We start from the raw sequence: 16959 nt of genomic DNA, 5'->3' as shown, positions 1-16959 counted from the left end.
TATTATATGTGCGAATGGGTTAGCACAAACTTAGCTGTTGGTGAACGGAGATGCAGATCACTAATTAATTTCTTTGCGCCACAGCCGATGTTCTGCATTCACTCCAATGAGACAAGTGAAATACATGTTTTTAAAGCCGTTTCATTTCCAGGCTATTTGCTACGATATTTACCTGCTATATGCCTTCTGTTTTCATGGACAGTTACAGGAATCCACGCCATTTGTTTATCGTTGCTTCAATCCTACCTACGTTATCTCCAGAGTCTGTATGATAAGTTTGTCAGTCAGTTTCAGCCTCTCCTCTAGCTCCTCTACACCCGTTGGGATTTATTACGTTTTGTTACATTTTGTTACACTTTAGAATTGGAGAAGACAAAGGGGGCCTCTGCATGGATGTAATTGTAGAGCAGTACGATGTGCTCAATTATTTAGGCTAGCTCCAGAGTAGGCTAATGACGCCGCGAATACGGACACGTCGTTTATTATTATTGATTATCATTATTATTATTAGGATGCCCCTCATTGGTCGAGGCCCCTGGGCTGAAGCCCAGGTAAGCCCCTGCATTAAGGCGCCAGTGGGATTATATATTTAGTTTGCTCGGGCGTGGAACAACTAGTTTGCAGCGGCCTTCTCTCTTCTTTGTTTGGATTATAGACTGAAGACTCTTTGGTGCGATCTCGCAACGGATATCCTTCGTTTTGTTTGGACTTTCAGGTTAATGTTAGGGACAAAAAGAAGGGGAAATTGAAATAATTTTGGGTTGTTTGGGACATTTATTGAACATTTGTGATCATATAGTGCTGCTGTGTGCGACCTGTGTTTAATTGTTTGATGCATGTCTTTCCTGCTGATTGAGTGAAAACAGAGATTTGTCAATTTATAATTTGGTTATGAAAGGAAGGAAAAATCTGCGACATGAAAACACGTCCTTCCTCACTTGAAAGGAGAGAGCAGGCCCAAAGTGCTGGCCCGTTCTCCTGTTGATCGCGTGTGTAAACAATAGACAGGTAGACTGGTGAAGTAATTGGTAATGTTACGAGAAAACCACATTTTAATCTGACTCCATTACTAATAACTAATAACTTGTATGACAAATCATTTACCAAGTAACTAGTTTATCAGGTATGGCAGAGCATGGCATGGCATACGAGGACTTAGAGGTAGGCTACAACTGATAGTTAAAGCAACACCAAAGAGTTTTTTGCACCTTAAAATAATGTTTCCAAAATCATTTCAGTGGTTTATCAACTCGTAACAGGGTGAACGGCACTTCTGCATTAAACCAGCGCCCTCTATCGGCTATAACCGCACTATGTAAGTTTGCCAGATTGGGTAGCGGATCTGTAGTTCGATGGAATGAGACATAAGAAACTACAAATTTGACTTGCATCTGAAGTCGCAATACATCGTACTTTCATAAAATCATGCAACATATTCTACCTTGTCTGTGGACATTGTTATTTGCAAAGCCGGTGCTGGATAAACAAATAGTGCGTTTGACAGAGGAAAAGTTCTTTGGTGTTGCTTAAAAGTAACAATTTATTAGGCAATATGCCTTTAACAAATTAACAAGTTCTCAGATCTCAGATACACCAGATACACAATATATCAAATAACAAAATTGACACAAACCCAAAAGAAAGGATAGAAAAACAGATGGAATGAGAGGGAGGGAGAGAGAGAAAGACAGAGAGCTTGAGACAAAGATAGAGAGAGAGAAAGGCTGAGAGTTCAGCCTAAGCTTCCCCCAACAGCCATCATAGGAGAAAGGAATAGAGCTCATCTCACCAAGCCCCTCTGCTTGAATATGCTAGGCCTTCCCAACTGGCCTGCAGGACATTGGTCACTTAGTGTGAAAACATAGGTGTGAGGTTCACATACAGACTATAGTATTTGTTAGTCCACAACTATGCACATATACATTAGATTGCAATTAAATTGTGACCAAACGTGATCAAAAAGTTGCCCACATTAAGTATTAATTTAAGACCAAAACTGAGTGCGTTATATTTACAACATTCATTTACAGAGATTTCAGAAATTACTATTAGAGCAGTTACTCTTGTTAGTTTGAGCTTTGCTGTATGCTAATTAGTTGAGCCTGGCTCCCGGTGTAAAGAGAGTCCTTTGATAGAGATCGGGGTGTGGCGCATCTCACCATAAGAATACATCAAGTAACCCAGGTTAGAGAAACATCATATACAATAACTTTGCTGTTCCACAATCTGCAAATACTGTATTTCTCACATGTAGACCTTAAAAATTATATCAAACACGAGCAGATTATAATTTCTCGTTTGACACATATCTTACAGTTCACATATTTTCCTGTGGTCCAAGACAGGACCAGGATTGAGTTAAGCTCTCAACAGGGTGGTGAGAACAAAGACCAAATGGCAACACTGTATGTATGAACAGGGGTTCTGGGAATCAAGGTCATAGACAGCTAAGACAATAGTGATCAAATACCCATACAGATGTAAGTTGACTACAAAAGGCATTCGGTTATGAAAATGTATTTTCTGTTTCAAGAATGTAAAAGGCTGGTCATACAGTTAAAAATCAGAAGTACTCACAGTTGAACACAAACTTGATCTCTCACAACTGAACTAAGCGTTTATTGCTAATTTTATTATTCGATCAAAATTACCCCTTTGTGGGTTTAAATGAACACAACCAAAGTTAAAAGGTTGATTTTTACACAGTGGTTATCAAAGTTGAGATGCTTTTGTCCAAAATGACTTACAGAATATGAATATTGCAATAGTTAAAGCTACATTGTGTAATTTCTTGATTTGATTATTAATGTTTTTCTTAAAGGACAAGTTCGGTATTTTACACTTAAAGCCCTGTTTTCAGATTCAGATTTTCTAGTTTATGATTAAATAGAACGTTTAAGATTGAAATTTGGCATGCTGCTGTCCTGAGAATTTTCGGTTTCTGTGGTAGCACCCCCCTCCCACCTCCACAACGCTGCATAGGTGCACTGGAACAATGTTTCTAAAACGCATTAAACTTTCGTTTACAAAGACGCGAAACTCACCGAGTGGTCATGGGTGTTCACTGATATGCTCACACAAAAATCGCTGCAAAAGATTCTTTCCAACAGGTTTTATCGTAGTTTTTGTCCAACTCCATTGACTTGTATTGGATGTGCTGTGAGGTACGGTATTACTCCGCTGCCGGAAACGGATATGGGGTTGTTTGTATTCTTGCTGTAGTCTTATGCAGTCACGGTCATAGACATAATATACATAGACGCCGCATCGACCGCTACTCCTTACTAGCGCTGACGAGATTTGGAGCCGCCATCTTGGACCGGTCATCCACTCCACTCAGTGTAATCTGTTTGGCCGGTGAGATGAGCTGTCAGCGCACTTAATTAATCATATCTCACTGAATACCGAACAGATTCTCACACGGTTTTTTTTGCTGCAAAGGTCATACATGTAGCTATGATACAGGACACATGATTTAGCGTATTTTAATATTCATAGTGGGTTTAACAGTAATAGAATATTCTGATATATGATATAAAGTGACCTGACGTCCGATATCAAAACTGGGAACATAATCCATGTTTGACAGCATAGACAAAACTAGTTTGATACAAGTTTAATGAGTTAAATATAGTTCACAGTTGACAGAAAAGTTCCATCAACAGCATTATTCACAGTCCACAGAAAGGTTCCATAAACATTTAAGTGAGATCAGTGCCATTCAGACATCTGAGGGGTATTCCAAGTAGGCCTATGTGGTTTAGTGACAAACTTGGGTAAATTGACTCAGAATAAGTTGTAAACCTCCCAGTAGAAAAGCTGTATGATACATGGTTGTGTGTATTTTAATATTCATAGTGGGCTTAACAGTAATAGAATATTCTGATATATGATATATTATAAAGTGATGACATCCAATATAAAAACTGGGAACATAACTAATCCACGTTTGACAGCATAGACAAAAACTGGTTTGATACAAGTTTTAATGAGTTAAATTTACAGGAAAAAAATCCATTAACATTTTCAGTTCAGTGCCATCAAAAATAAAGTGATGAACAGACATTGGTGTGGCATAAAGGAAATGGAGTAACTGGGTTCAATATCAACAGCATTTGTTAGACAAGTTCCATAAATATTGTAAAGTGGAAGTTTGTAGGTTTGTTTCTGATCCTTAAAAAACAGACATTGGCTTGGCATAGTAAGTGTAACAGTTCATCAATTCAAGACAAAAAGGTGACTTGTCACTTGTACAGTGTCAATGGGTTCATCAACAGCATCTGTTATTTACAGTTCACAGAAAGGTTCCAGCCCCAATGAAGAGATTAAATAAAAAGGAATCAAGAAACATTTTAGAAACTGCTAAGATCAACCCGTTCATTGCAATCAGTAAAGAATCAGGGAGTGTCTTCACAGGCTCAGTAAGACAGAGTTACCGTCATGCAGTTGGTTCTATGATTTCGACAACTGGTGCATGTCATTTTGTATGTTCCCACCTTGCTAAAATTGCTTGGGTACACTTTGGCTGAGAACAAAAGTGCTTCAGACAGCAGGTGGGCAAATAAGATGGCATAGTAAACTGGGTAAACTCCATAAAAAGAGGACTGAGTCAACCAGGCGATGGGAAAATGGGACACAGAGTGGCGAATGCAGGTGATGAAGGTGGAGCTCATAAATCAAACATTCAGTCACAGTGTAGCAGATGCCCTGCAGTACTGCAATGAAGAGCACCTTCCTCAGTTCCAGGGGTGTGAGGAGACCGTTCAGTTCATTCACAGTCTTCTTGAACAAGGCAGTTGTTCTGGAGAGATACAAAATAATAAATAAATGAATGAAAAGGAATTTGAGAGGCATCTTATTCTTGTTAGGGTAAATGACATGTGAATAATACAGTGTTGGGCAAGCTACTTCGAAATTTTAGTGAGCTAAACTATCAGTTACTCTGCCATGAATAAAAAACTACACAAAACTACAACCCAGTCAAATGTATTAGTAGCCTAACACAAACACAGCAGTAGGCTAGTTCACTACATAGGAAGCTACTTTAAATTGTGCTAATTTCACATGACAAGAAAAGTGTAGCTTGTCTGGCTAAGCTACTTGATAAATAAAGAAGTTGAGCTATTGAAAAGTTACTTTATTCAGGAAATAGTGAGGCTACCACCAACACACTTACGCTACAAGTAGTAGCTAGCGATTGCCCAATAGGCTAGTCTGTGCCACTTGTGTAAAATTCACCCGACCAAATCTAGTATGATTTATTTCTACAATAGCCTTCTTGTGTCAGTTGTAATCTAAGTCAGTGTTATGGAATATGACTTATCAAGTCTCAGTTCATAGCCGGGTGAACACCGAGTAAACATAGCCTAGCTAGATGGCTACGATTTTCATACAGTAATATCACAGATTGCTCCTTCTCAGCTCTCTGGTAATATTCTATTCACAAAATACAACCAATAGTACGGTTATGTTAAATCTTACTTGTGAAAAGTAAATCCCCCGAGTATGGTCCGCCGATTTGAGAAGGAACATGCTGCACAGTGCTGTCATCTTGTGTCTTCTGCTGCAACGCAACGAGGAGTATGACCGGTCCAAAATGGCGGCCGCATTTCTTGTTTCCAGCAGCCAATGCGGCGTCTATGTATATTATGTCTATGGTCACGGTATCGTCTGGATCGTTGAAAGGAAGTCTGTGACAACTTTTTTTGCCACAAATTTTCCCGCAATTCGGAACTGCACAAAATCGCCCAATTTTTAGCTGTCTGTTGCAAAATACTTCAAGACAGCCAGATTGGCAAGTGTACGGTGTAAGGTGCATTATCACCAGTGTTGCGCGGTCTGCCCGAAATTAAGCGGTTGCCCGCGGATGACCGCGGTCATCTGCGGTTATGAGTCATAAACAAAATATTTTAATGATATTCGGGTCATTTGCGGGTGGGTCAGTTAAAATGAATTAAATATATATTTTCTACAAATAGGCCTACTTAAAATATCACGAGAAGGCTAGCATCAATACAGTAAAGCATCAATACAGTAAAGTGAACAGTAAAGAAGCTGAAGACGCAAGTTAAAATAATAAAGACACCCCTTCAGGAAAAGGGATATAGGCTTTGGGAAATATGTGGAAAAGTTCTTAAAGATTACAGTAGTACAAGTTATGGTCTATGTCGGCCTACTTCTTGCAAAGCCATTTAAAAGTATGACAGCCAAAATGGGCAGCCTGCAGGAATAAATGTTATGGCACAGACTACAGCCATATCTACCGGTATGTATAGGTTCGCGCATGCATAAAAGTTACCTTAGTTCGTTGTGTTTGTGACTTTAAACAGTAGATGTGCTTTAGTAAAGCTTTGTGCTTCAGTCAGCATTATAAAGCAGTTCTTACACTAACGTTTAGACCAGCAATGGATCTCTCTTGCCTACCTTGCCTCACCATTTCTGTTTTCGAAAGAAAGATGTATGTCCATGGCCTTCAAATCTTATCCTAGTGTTCTAATCCTTGGTGGTTGCGTGCGTGCTTGCGCTCTTATTCTCATTCTCTCTCCTGCATGCGCAAACATTGTCCTGCATGCCCACTGCGTGTAGTTCTACTGCATAAAGTTTCGCAAATAAATTAGTTTGTTTTACAGAAATGGCCTACTGTCACACTGCATGCAGGCTATAACCAAAAGCACACATTTTGTAAATAAGCGGGTCGGATCGCGGGTCGGTATAATTTTGTCCTTATTAATATTCGCGGTCCGAGTTGCGGTCGGGTTGATTAAAATATCGGGCGACCGCGGGCCGCTTGTGACCAAACCCGCGCAACACTGATTATCACCACCAATTGGGCTGGAGTGTCTATTATTCAAGCTCTCAAAGGAAGAATGTACGGGTGTGAGTCGTTTGGAAAAATAGCTCCACAGTTTTACAACGAATTGTAAAACACCTGTTGGAAAGCATCTTTTGCAGCGATTTTTGTGTGAGCATATCAGTGAACACCCCTGACCACTCAGTGAGTTTTACGTCTTTGTAAACGAAAGTTTAATGCATTTTAGGAAGGATTGTTCCAGTGCACCTATGCAGCGTTGTGGAGGTGGGAGGGGGGGTGCTACCACAGAAACCGAAAATTCTCAGGACAGCAGCATGCCAAATTTCAATCTTAAACGTTGTATTTAATCATCTATCTATCTATTTAATCATCTATCTATCAACTATCTGAAAACAGGGCTTTAAGTGTCAAATACCGAACTTGTCCTACGTCCAAAATATGTGCTCATTCATGTGTAATTACTTGCCCCAACAAATGGTAGTATGCTGGTAAGTGTAGAATCTGCCATTTAGAATACAGGTGGTAGAGTCCATAGACATAATATACATAGACGCCGCATTGGCTGCTGGAAACAAGAAATGCGGCCGCCATCTTGGACCGGTCATACTCCTCGTTGCGTTGCAGCAGAAGACACAAGATGACAGCACTGTGCAGCATGTTCCTTCTCAAATCGGCGGACCATACTCGGGGGATTTACTTTTCACAAGTAAGATTTAACATAACCGTACTATTGGTTGTATTTTGTGAATAGAATATTACCAGAGAGCTGAGAAGGAGCAATCTGTGATATTACTGTATGAAAATCGTAGCCATCTAGCTAGGCTATGTTTACTCGGTGTTCACCAGCTATGAACTGAGACTTGATAAGTCATATTCCATAACACTGACTTAGATTACAACTGACACAAGAAGGCTATTGTAGAAATAAATCATACTAGATTTGGCCGGCGAATTTTACACAAGTGGCATAGACTAGCCTATTGGGCAATCGCTAGCTAAGCACAGCTAAGTGTGTTGGTGTGTAGCCTGCTGTGTAGTGTGTAGCCTCACTATTTCCTGAATAAAGTAACTTTTCAATAGCTCAACTTCTTTATTTATCAAGTAGCTTAGCCAGACAAGCTACACTTTTCTTGTCATGTGAAATTAGCACAATTTAAAGTAGCTTCCTATGTAGTGAACTAGCCTACTGCTGTGTTTGTGTTAGGCTACTAATACATTTGACTGGGTTGTAGTTTTTGTGTAGTGTTTTATTCATGGCAGAGTAACTGATAGTTTAGCTCACTAAAATTTCAAGTAGCTTGCCCAACACTATATTATTCACATGTCATTTACCCTAACAAGAATAAGATGCCTCTCAAATTCCTTTTCATTCATTTATTTATTATTTTGTATCTCTCCAGAACAACTGCCTTGTTCAAGAAGACTGTGAATGAACTGAACGGTCTCCTCACACCCCTGGAACTGAGGAAGGTGCTCTTCATTGCAGTACTGCAGGGCATCTGCTACACTGTGACTGAATGTTTGATTTATGAGCTCCACCTTCATCACCTGCATTCGCCACTCTGTGTCCTATTTTCCCATCGTCTGGTTGACTCAGTCCTCTTTTATGGAGTTTACCCAGTTTACTATGCCATCTTATTTGCCCACCTGCTGTCTGAAGCACTTTTGTTCTCAGCCAAAGTGTACCCAAGCAATTTTAGCAAGGTGGGAACATACAAAATGACATGCACCAGTTGTCGAAATCATAGAACCAACTGCATGACGGTAACTCTGTCTTACTGAGCCTGTGAAGACACTCCCTGATTCGTTACTTATTGCAATGAACGGGTTGATCTTAGCAGTTTCTAAAATGTTTCTTAATTCGTTTTTATTTAATCTCTTCATTGGGGCTGGAACCTGTCTGTGAACTGTAAATAACAGATGCTGTTGATGAACCCATTGACACTGTACAAGTGACAAGTCACCTTTTTGTCTTGAATTGATGAACTGTTACACTTACTATGCCAAACCAATGTCTGTTTTTTAAGGATCAGAAACAAACCTACAAACTTCCACTTTACAATATTTATGGAACTTGTCTAACAAATGCTGTTGATATTGAACCCAGTTACTCCATTTCCTTTATGCCACACCAATGTCTGTTCATCACTTTATTTTTGATGGCACTGAACTGAAAATGTTAATGGATTTTTTTCTGTAAATTTAACTCATTAAAACTTGTATCAAACCAGTTTTTGTCTATGCTGTCAAACGTGGATTAGTTATGTTCCCAGTTTTTATTTTGGATGTCATCACTTTATAATATATCATATATCAGAATATTCTATTACTGTTAAGCCCACTATGAATATTAAAATACACACAACCATGTTTCCTGTATCATACAGCTTTTCTACTGGGAGGTTTACAACTTATTCTGAGTCAATTTACCCAAGTTTGTCACTAAACCACATAGGCCTACTTGGAATACCCCTCAGATGTCTGAATGGCACTGATCTCACTTAAATGTTTATGGAACCTTTCTGTGGACTGTGAATAATGCTGTTGATGGAACTTTTCTGTCGACTGTGAACTATATTTAACTCATTAAATTTGTATCAAACTAGTTTTGTCTATGCTGTCAAACATGGATTATGTTCCCAGTTTTGATATCGGACGTCAGGTCACTTTATATCATATATTAGAATATTCTATTACTGTTAAACCCACTATGAATATTAAAATACGCTAAATCATGTTTCCTGTATCATAGCTACATGTATGACCTTTGCAGCAAAAAAAAACGTGTGAGAATCTGTTCGGTATTCAGTGAGATATGATTAATTAAGTGCGCTGACAGCTCATCTCACCGGCCAAACAGATTACACTGAGTGGAGTGGATGACCGGTCCAAGATGGCGGCTCCAAATTTCGTCAGCGCTAGTAAGGAGTAGCGGTCGATGCGGCGTCTATGTATATTATGTCTATGGTAGAGTCGGCCGTATGGTGACAGCCATGTTTTGGCCTCCATGTTTAGAATACATTAGCCAAGGAGGGACATACCTGAAATTCTAGCTCTGCCTTTCGCGTTGTGCTTGCTGCTCCCAGGAAACCCCTAACATTGAATAACCTGATGATGATCCTGACGACAAGATTAATCTTGCATGAATGATGACCTATAGTTTCACAGACTAAATTACTAAATGCAATTTACAATTATTTTTCTAAAACCTCATTACGAGAAGGAATAAAGTTGTGTATGGCATTTCCTAGTGTCAGCTAGGACATTTATGGTGCGGCTTCTGGTAGCTCACTTGGAGTGGGGGGGAGCTGGAGTCTGTTGCAATATAACATCTCACCGCTAGATGAGATAATTTCCACCAAGAATTAACCCAAGAACTACACAATGCACCTTTACAATTAAATAAAATACCATAACTGTAAGAATTAATGAATTAAGTGTAAGTTGACCAGATTAGTCTTTAGACCCCTCTTGAAAGACCCAAAATATTGCAGGATTGCAGAACACTAGGCAACTCGTTCTACCAACGAAGAACCACTGAAGAAAAGAGTTTTGATTTTGACCTCCTAGCGTTAATGGCTGATCAACACACCAGACGCTCATCAGAGGACCACAGTGGGCGATTGGGGATGTAGAGCTGGATCATGGAATGCAAATAGCAGGGAGCAGATCCAGTAAGTGTCCTATAGGCCAGAGTGAGGGATTTTAATTTAATTCTGGCTGCTGTAGGAATCCAATGGAGAGTAAATAGTCCTCTTTGGCTTATTAAAGACCAGAGGTGTGTTCAATTTGGCAAACAATGGCAAACATGCGTGGCAAGTTACATTCAGATTTAGTTGGGATCAGTGAAGATGAGCCGGATGTTAATCTTTTGGGGAATATCTGTATTAGCTGGAAGGCACACAATATTATTTCAAGCAAGGGTCCCTCTAAATGATAGAGTAAATGGAGCTTTTTTGTGCCGAGGTAAGTTCAAGTTTTCCAATGCATATGCTTAAAGGAGAAGTTGGTATTCTTCAAGCTAGAGGCAAGCTTTACTACCTCAAAGTAAATCATTGTTATCACTCAATCATTGAGTGATAAATAGTGATAATAATGTAATCAAAGAGCACTTACAAAGTTTTATTTCTTCCTTTGTAAGTGAAAAGAAAAGGAATGAAAGAGGACTGTTTGTGCAGTCAGTGCATTACCTTGCTCTTCTTCCGATTGCTGCCATTTTGTGTAGGCACAAAAGATGGAGAGTTCGGTAATCAACTTGCTTTTGTATCATTATAGCCGTTAGTTGCAATTTTATTATGAGATCTAATGTAAACTAATGTTTACACTATATTTTATGTTATGCAACAGGTCCAGATGACTGTTATGAAGGAGATGGAGAGTCATACCGTGGTAACGTTTCTGAAACTGAAGATGGAGACGAATGCCTCTACTGGAATTCTCATTTTCTTCTCAACAATGGGGTTAACCCCTTTAGTGCCTTTGAAGATTCAGATGGATTGGGTCCTCACAATTTTTGCAGGTAATTTTCTTTCTTTTGGTTCCTGGTTTGTTTGTCTGTCTATGTGAGGAGGGCACTGCAGTAATCAAGACGAGAGATAACGATGTTCTGTACCAATAGCTGGGTGTTGTGTTGTGTTGTGTTGGGTTAGGAACAGCCTGACCAGGTGACAGAGGCACCTAAGTTTCGTGTAACCTTAGCAAATAGGTCGAACAACATGAGAACCGGGGCAAGCTGCACACACAGATTTTAAGGCTTCAGTCACAGACAACAGAGCAGTTTCAGTGGAGTGGAATCTTTTGAAACCAGATTGATTATTCCTTGGTCATTCCTTGAAAGGAATTCTGTGAAGCCGCCCTTTTGATAGCCTTAAAAGGAATAGGAGCAGTGAGACCGGGCAATAATTCTCCATTTGAGTGGGAGCAAGAGAAGGATTTTTAAGTCTTGATTGATGCAAAGTGTGTCAAAAAACACACCCTTTCTTGTTTGTTACATTGCTCCGGAACTTTTCATCGCAGGGAGATTAAACCTTTATAACATGACAGAGCAGAAGTGGGGCTTTCCAACGAGACTACGCATTTGTCTGTACGATCAAGTATGAAAGTAAAAAAAAAATCAGGAAATTAAATCAAATTGCATCATATTTACAGTCTATACTTCTCTGCGTTCACCTGTGCACCCATTACTCGCTTGAATTACAGTCTATACTTCTCTCGTTCAACCCATTGATCATTTTACAGTTATACTTCTCTCGAACCCATCACGGGTAACTTTTAACCCGTAGGTCCGATTTTCAAAAGTCAGGTATCGTTGGAATCCTTGGACCAAGCCGAGTTCAAAGCACCCTATGACGTTTTTTGATTTCATCAAAAACCCTTAAAATGTATCAGGGGTCACATACTTTCTCTTGTTCCCACCAAATTTTACACAGATCATCTTCATCACTTTTCGTCTTCGGAAGTATTACCGTTCGCCCGTAACAGCCAATCAAAATTTGCTGCGAAGCCGCCAAACAGGAAGTGAGCTCATATCTTAGCAACCCATTCATCTGTCATAACCAAACTTAGTACATGTACTCAGGACCCAATCAGGGGGACACTCAAGAAATCTGGTGACCTTTGACCTCTAGGGGGCGCTGTAATTAAGAAACATGCCTTTTGGCCTGTAGCTGCTGTTGTGCTTAGAATTAAAATGCACTAGTGGTTTCAGGTAATACTGTTGGAGGTCCTTAGGCCAACCCAGGCCAACTTGTGATGTCATCATAATTGATTCATCTGATCTTCACCAAAATTGGCACAGACCATCTTCAGACCATAACCTATCAATATATTGCTTTCTGGAACAATTGACAAAAGTAGTCTTCCGTAACAGCCAATCGAAATTGGTGGTGAAGCCGCCAAACAGGAAATAAGCTCATATCTTATCAACCCTACTATGTATCATAACCAAACTTACTACATAGATTCATGACCCCATAAGGAGGACGCACAAAACATTTGGTGACCTTTGACCTGTAGGGGGCGCTGTAATTAGCAATATTGCATTTTGATCTGTAGTTGCTGATGTGTTTTATCGATCTTTTATTTTTTGATGTGAAACTGATGACAACATGTTCCATCCAGTTCATTCTAATGCGTGCATGCAACGGCAGGGCCCGGGTGGGACAGGGTGGGGCGGGGCAGGGGTGATTAGGTGGGGGGGGCTGGCTGGCGGAGGCGGAAGCAATACTCAGCCCTGTTTCAGCCCAACAAAGTCAGTTATGTTTTGATGTGACACTTGTTGAAAGTGTTGATCGCGGGTGTCTGAGTTCTATCTTGTCGCCGTGGCTACTCCGGCCTATTCTGCTTGGCCCCCTCATTGTTGCTTGCAGCTATATTTGTCTTTGTATTATTGAAAAATCAAAATCAAATCAATGTAAGTACTAATGTATGAAATGGTGGCAGATCTGGGTAGCCTAGACTGTGCTGAAAAAATAGTATATGTAAATGACACTTGACCTGGATAAATGCTTATAACTAAAGATAGTGAGAATGGCCAAACATAGAGTAGGGCTCATAGGGCTAAATAAAAAATGGCATTTATTTCCGTAAGGCACACACCACATCTTTTTCACATTTGCTCAGCCCCAGATCCCTCCACCATGGCAATGATATTGCCAGATTCAGGACAGTCTGCCCTACACACACCTGAAAGGCAAGTTGAGCTGCCATCTTGCAGTGGTGAGGCACATGTCAAAATATAAGAATTTTATAATGCGCTTTTTATATTTTAAAAATCAAAATGAAATCAATGCAAGTATCAATACATGAAATTGTGGCAGATTTGGGTAGCCTAGACTCTGCCGAAAAAAAACCAAACAATATATAGCATGTGTGTATGGCACTTGACCAGGATAATAGGCTACCATTCAATTGTGCCGCAAATTATCTGCGGGCAATATCATCGTCAAGGAGGCCCTAAGCCTGCAGATCATAGACAGATAAAGCATGCTCTGGGAACAGAATACAGTTGCCTGTCTTGCCATGGGTCTGTCTACCAGGAAAATGACAAGTGTCTTAGTGCGCTTCGGGGGTCCAACGTCACTGGGTCACTAGGCCAGTGGCTACCCCACTTTTCGGGAAAATAAATAAATAAAATGTCTCATTTTCTGACGCACCACAAAACATCTTGCCTATTTGTCTGGGGCTTTCTATAGTTTCGGTATGGGCTGTATCGTGAGACAAACAGCAAGATCAGAATAGGTTGTTCCAGAGCCAAATAAAGGTAGAGGTAGAGTTAAAATTCGTTAAGGTCACGTGGTTCATGTAAACTTCAAAATGTTTCCGGAAGTGATTGACAATGGATTAGAATGCATTGAATACTACCACGACTTTGGGTCAATAAATGCATTGATATACAATATTTCTAACACTATAATTATTGTATATAATTATTGTGTAAACTATGTAGGTATCCTACCATTACAACAATAGGCCTATAATTAAATTCCAGTCTTTAGGCCTATATCATAGCCTGCTAAATATCAGACGATTTTTTCGTCCTTTTACGCGTGTGTCACTTAATATTAATTTCTTTACAAAACCAAGACGGGAGATTCTTTAGAAAACGCAATCGCACCCACCCCATAAGTGTATTTAAATTAGGGTAAGGCTATTTGCACCCCTGGTACAATTAGTAGTGTATACTATTCGTACCCTGCTGCAATTAGAAGTGAATTCTATTCGTACCCCCCGTCTGGCACAAATATCAATGTATGCTATTTGCATTTACTCTGGCATATTGATCACACAATGTAATAAAAAAAAATAAAAAAATGAGCAACATGTTTTTGTTGTTACGTCACAGGTTAAGGTAAGGTATGCTGTTTGCATCAATGTATAGTTAGAAGTGGATGCTATTCGTATTTCTGAAAAGCAAGGGAAAAAAGCATCAGAGAAAAAAATCCATTGCGGTACAGCAGAGCTCAGTGTGGTGCAACATCAAGCATACAATAAAGAACAACATGGTCTCCTGTTAGTGCCTATTACCATCAGAGGCAGACAGGGAGAGGCTGTATTGGAACTGGTAGCACCTTCACGTTGATGAAGGAGAGTCTGTGGTGCTAGGTGATGCCAGTAGAGGAAGTTTTCCTACCGGCAAAGAGCCAGAGATTCATCATGGCGGATGGACCTGTTCACCAAGCCCTGGGGAAGAAAACAATCTATCTCGACTGGCACGGCAAACAGTGGGCTGTGGAAGTCCATGTAATGGAAGATGGCGTTTCCTATGATCTTAGGTCTGGACTTCCTCGCTGCCACTGGTGTCATCCTCAACCTGGCCAAAAACAGTTACGAGCTGAAAACCAATGGAGGTTACACCTATTATGGCTTCAAACAACAGCGAGACCATTCTAGTGAAAGAAATCAGGACACACTCACCTCATCACAAGGTGTTCACCTCTACTATGCTTTGCCTCCAGGGGAATTACCTCCTTGCCAGGTGTCCATTTATATGGCGGACTCGGTGTCGTGTTATGACACTGACTGTCCGGAAGGGCTCCAACAACTTGATTATTGGTTACCTCGAATTATCTGGGCAAGACCAATGTGAAAAAAGCATGCCATCTTTGTCCAGTCAGGTCCAAGGCCTATCGGGTGTCTCCCCTGAAAAAAAGAGTCATTGAGGAGCATGTAGAGAAGATTCTAAAAGACAACATCATAGAACCCTCTCAGCCTTGTCATCCCCTGTGGTTCTGCAGCCAGTTGCACCAGTAGAACGGTCGACCTGTTGCACCATTGCTACTTAAGGTACACCATAGTTTGTAGCTACTAAATCAAAATATTGTCGCATAGAATGACGTTTTTACCGCTGGTAGCGTTAAAGTTCGCTGTAACGTTATATGATAAAGCCGCGTTTAGGTTTGACTTCCTCCGCAATTACTTTGTTGTATGGAATAAAATAACACTGTATTTGTAAATAACAGACTTTATTTTGTTGTATATATGCTTTGGGAATATTTCAGCCACCACTTGGCCTAACATAGGCTACCACAGTGGATAACTAGTGAAGGTAAAGGTAACGTTAACATTTTCAAATATGGCTAATGAAATCTCTGATAACAGATCAATCCACAGCAACTAAATGTATGCTTTGTGTGGTAATGATAGGTAGATGTTTGGTAGCCTATTTGTACTGCTAGGTCCATACGATTTCCAGTGAATAAAAACATGATTCAAACATGTTCAATATAAGTTAAATATGTTCAATATCCCTAACGGAATGCATGTCTTCGCCAAAAATGACAAAATACGATGTTATATTAATAATCCAAATGAACGTCAAACTTTGAAATATAGTCTGAAATGAGATGTTAATATCATTGAGACAACAGGGGTATACAAAAAAATCCGATTGTAGCTTACAGCAGCCGACTATTTAGGTTAAGTTTATAACGTTGTGGACGGCCACCAAGCGTCTTCTGCCTCATGGCTGCGCGCATCTAGTTTTGTTGGTAAACGGGAAACCTGTGTATACACTACTGAACTGAACTGAATGCTACCTCTGACTAAGAATGCATTACTTTGCACTTGTATTGTGTTTTATTATGGAATATGTCCAATGTTAAGGAATTCATGTTTTTTCATTCAGATTTGTAAATCAACATGTATAAGTTGCTATTAGTCAATTAATGGGGAGATAATCGAATCGAAATCGAATCGGACTGAAAAAATGAATTGTTAGATTAATCGATGCATCGAAAAAATAATCGCTAGATTAATCGTTTAAAAAAATAATCGTTTATCCCAGCCCTAATTCCCACCATTTAAATGAGAAAACCATGTTAACAAATTACCTACGATGGACCTTACACCTCCCTAGGTGTAAGTTAGTGTGTAATTTAAGTCATAACTTAGTGTTACGTTGAAACTATTTCCGTGGTGCAACCCGATAAATTTTAGTAGCTCGTAAACTTCAACGTAGTGCCAGTTGTGGTGGACCGAGGCTACTCTGTGAAAGATCTGCCGTGGCCGCCGAGCTGTTGCTGACCTGCGAGCTGCCATGCCAACTGCAGACTAACTGGACCTCTGACATCCTTTCATCCATCCGTGAACAGTGCACTTCACTGTCTGGTCGAGGGGATCTCTCGGGACAGCCGGACCTAGGCTCTACT

General features: G+C 40.0%; 1 protein-coding gene across 1 annotated transcript in view; it reads left to right on the top strand.

Moving 5' to 3' along the window:
* Window positions 1-16959, top strand: part of LOC125311489 (hyaluronan-binding protein 2-like) — a 106130-nt gene that overhangs the window by 27329 nt on the left and 61842 nt on the right. Inside the window, exon 7 of the mRNA XM_048269592.1 lies at window positions 11159-11330. Coding sequence (XP_048125549.1) covers window positions 11159-11330 — 172 coding nt within the window. The remainder of the gene's footprint in view (window positions 1-11158; window positions 11331-16959) is intronic.

Source organism: Alosa alosa, chromosome 18, assembly GCF_017589495.1.
Source record: "Alosa alosa isolate M-15738 ecotype Scorff River chromosome 18, AALO_Geno_1.1, whole genome shotgun sequence".
Lineage (NCBI taxonomy): Eukaryota > Metazoa > Chordata > Actinopteri > Clupeiformes > Clupeidae > Alosa > Alosa alosa.
The sequence above is the reverse complement of the archived record's forward strand: the minus strand, read 5'-3'. Positions and strand labels throughout refer to the sequence as shown.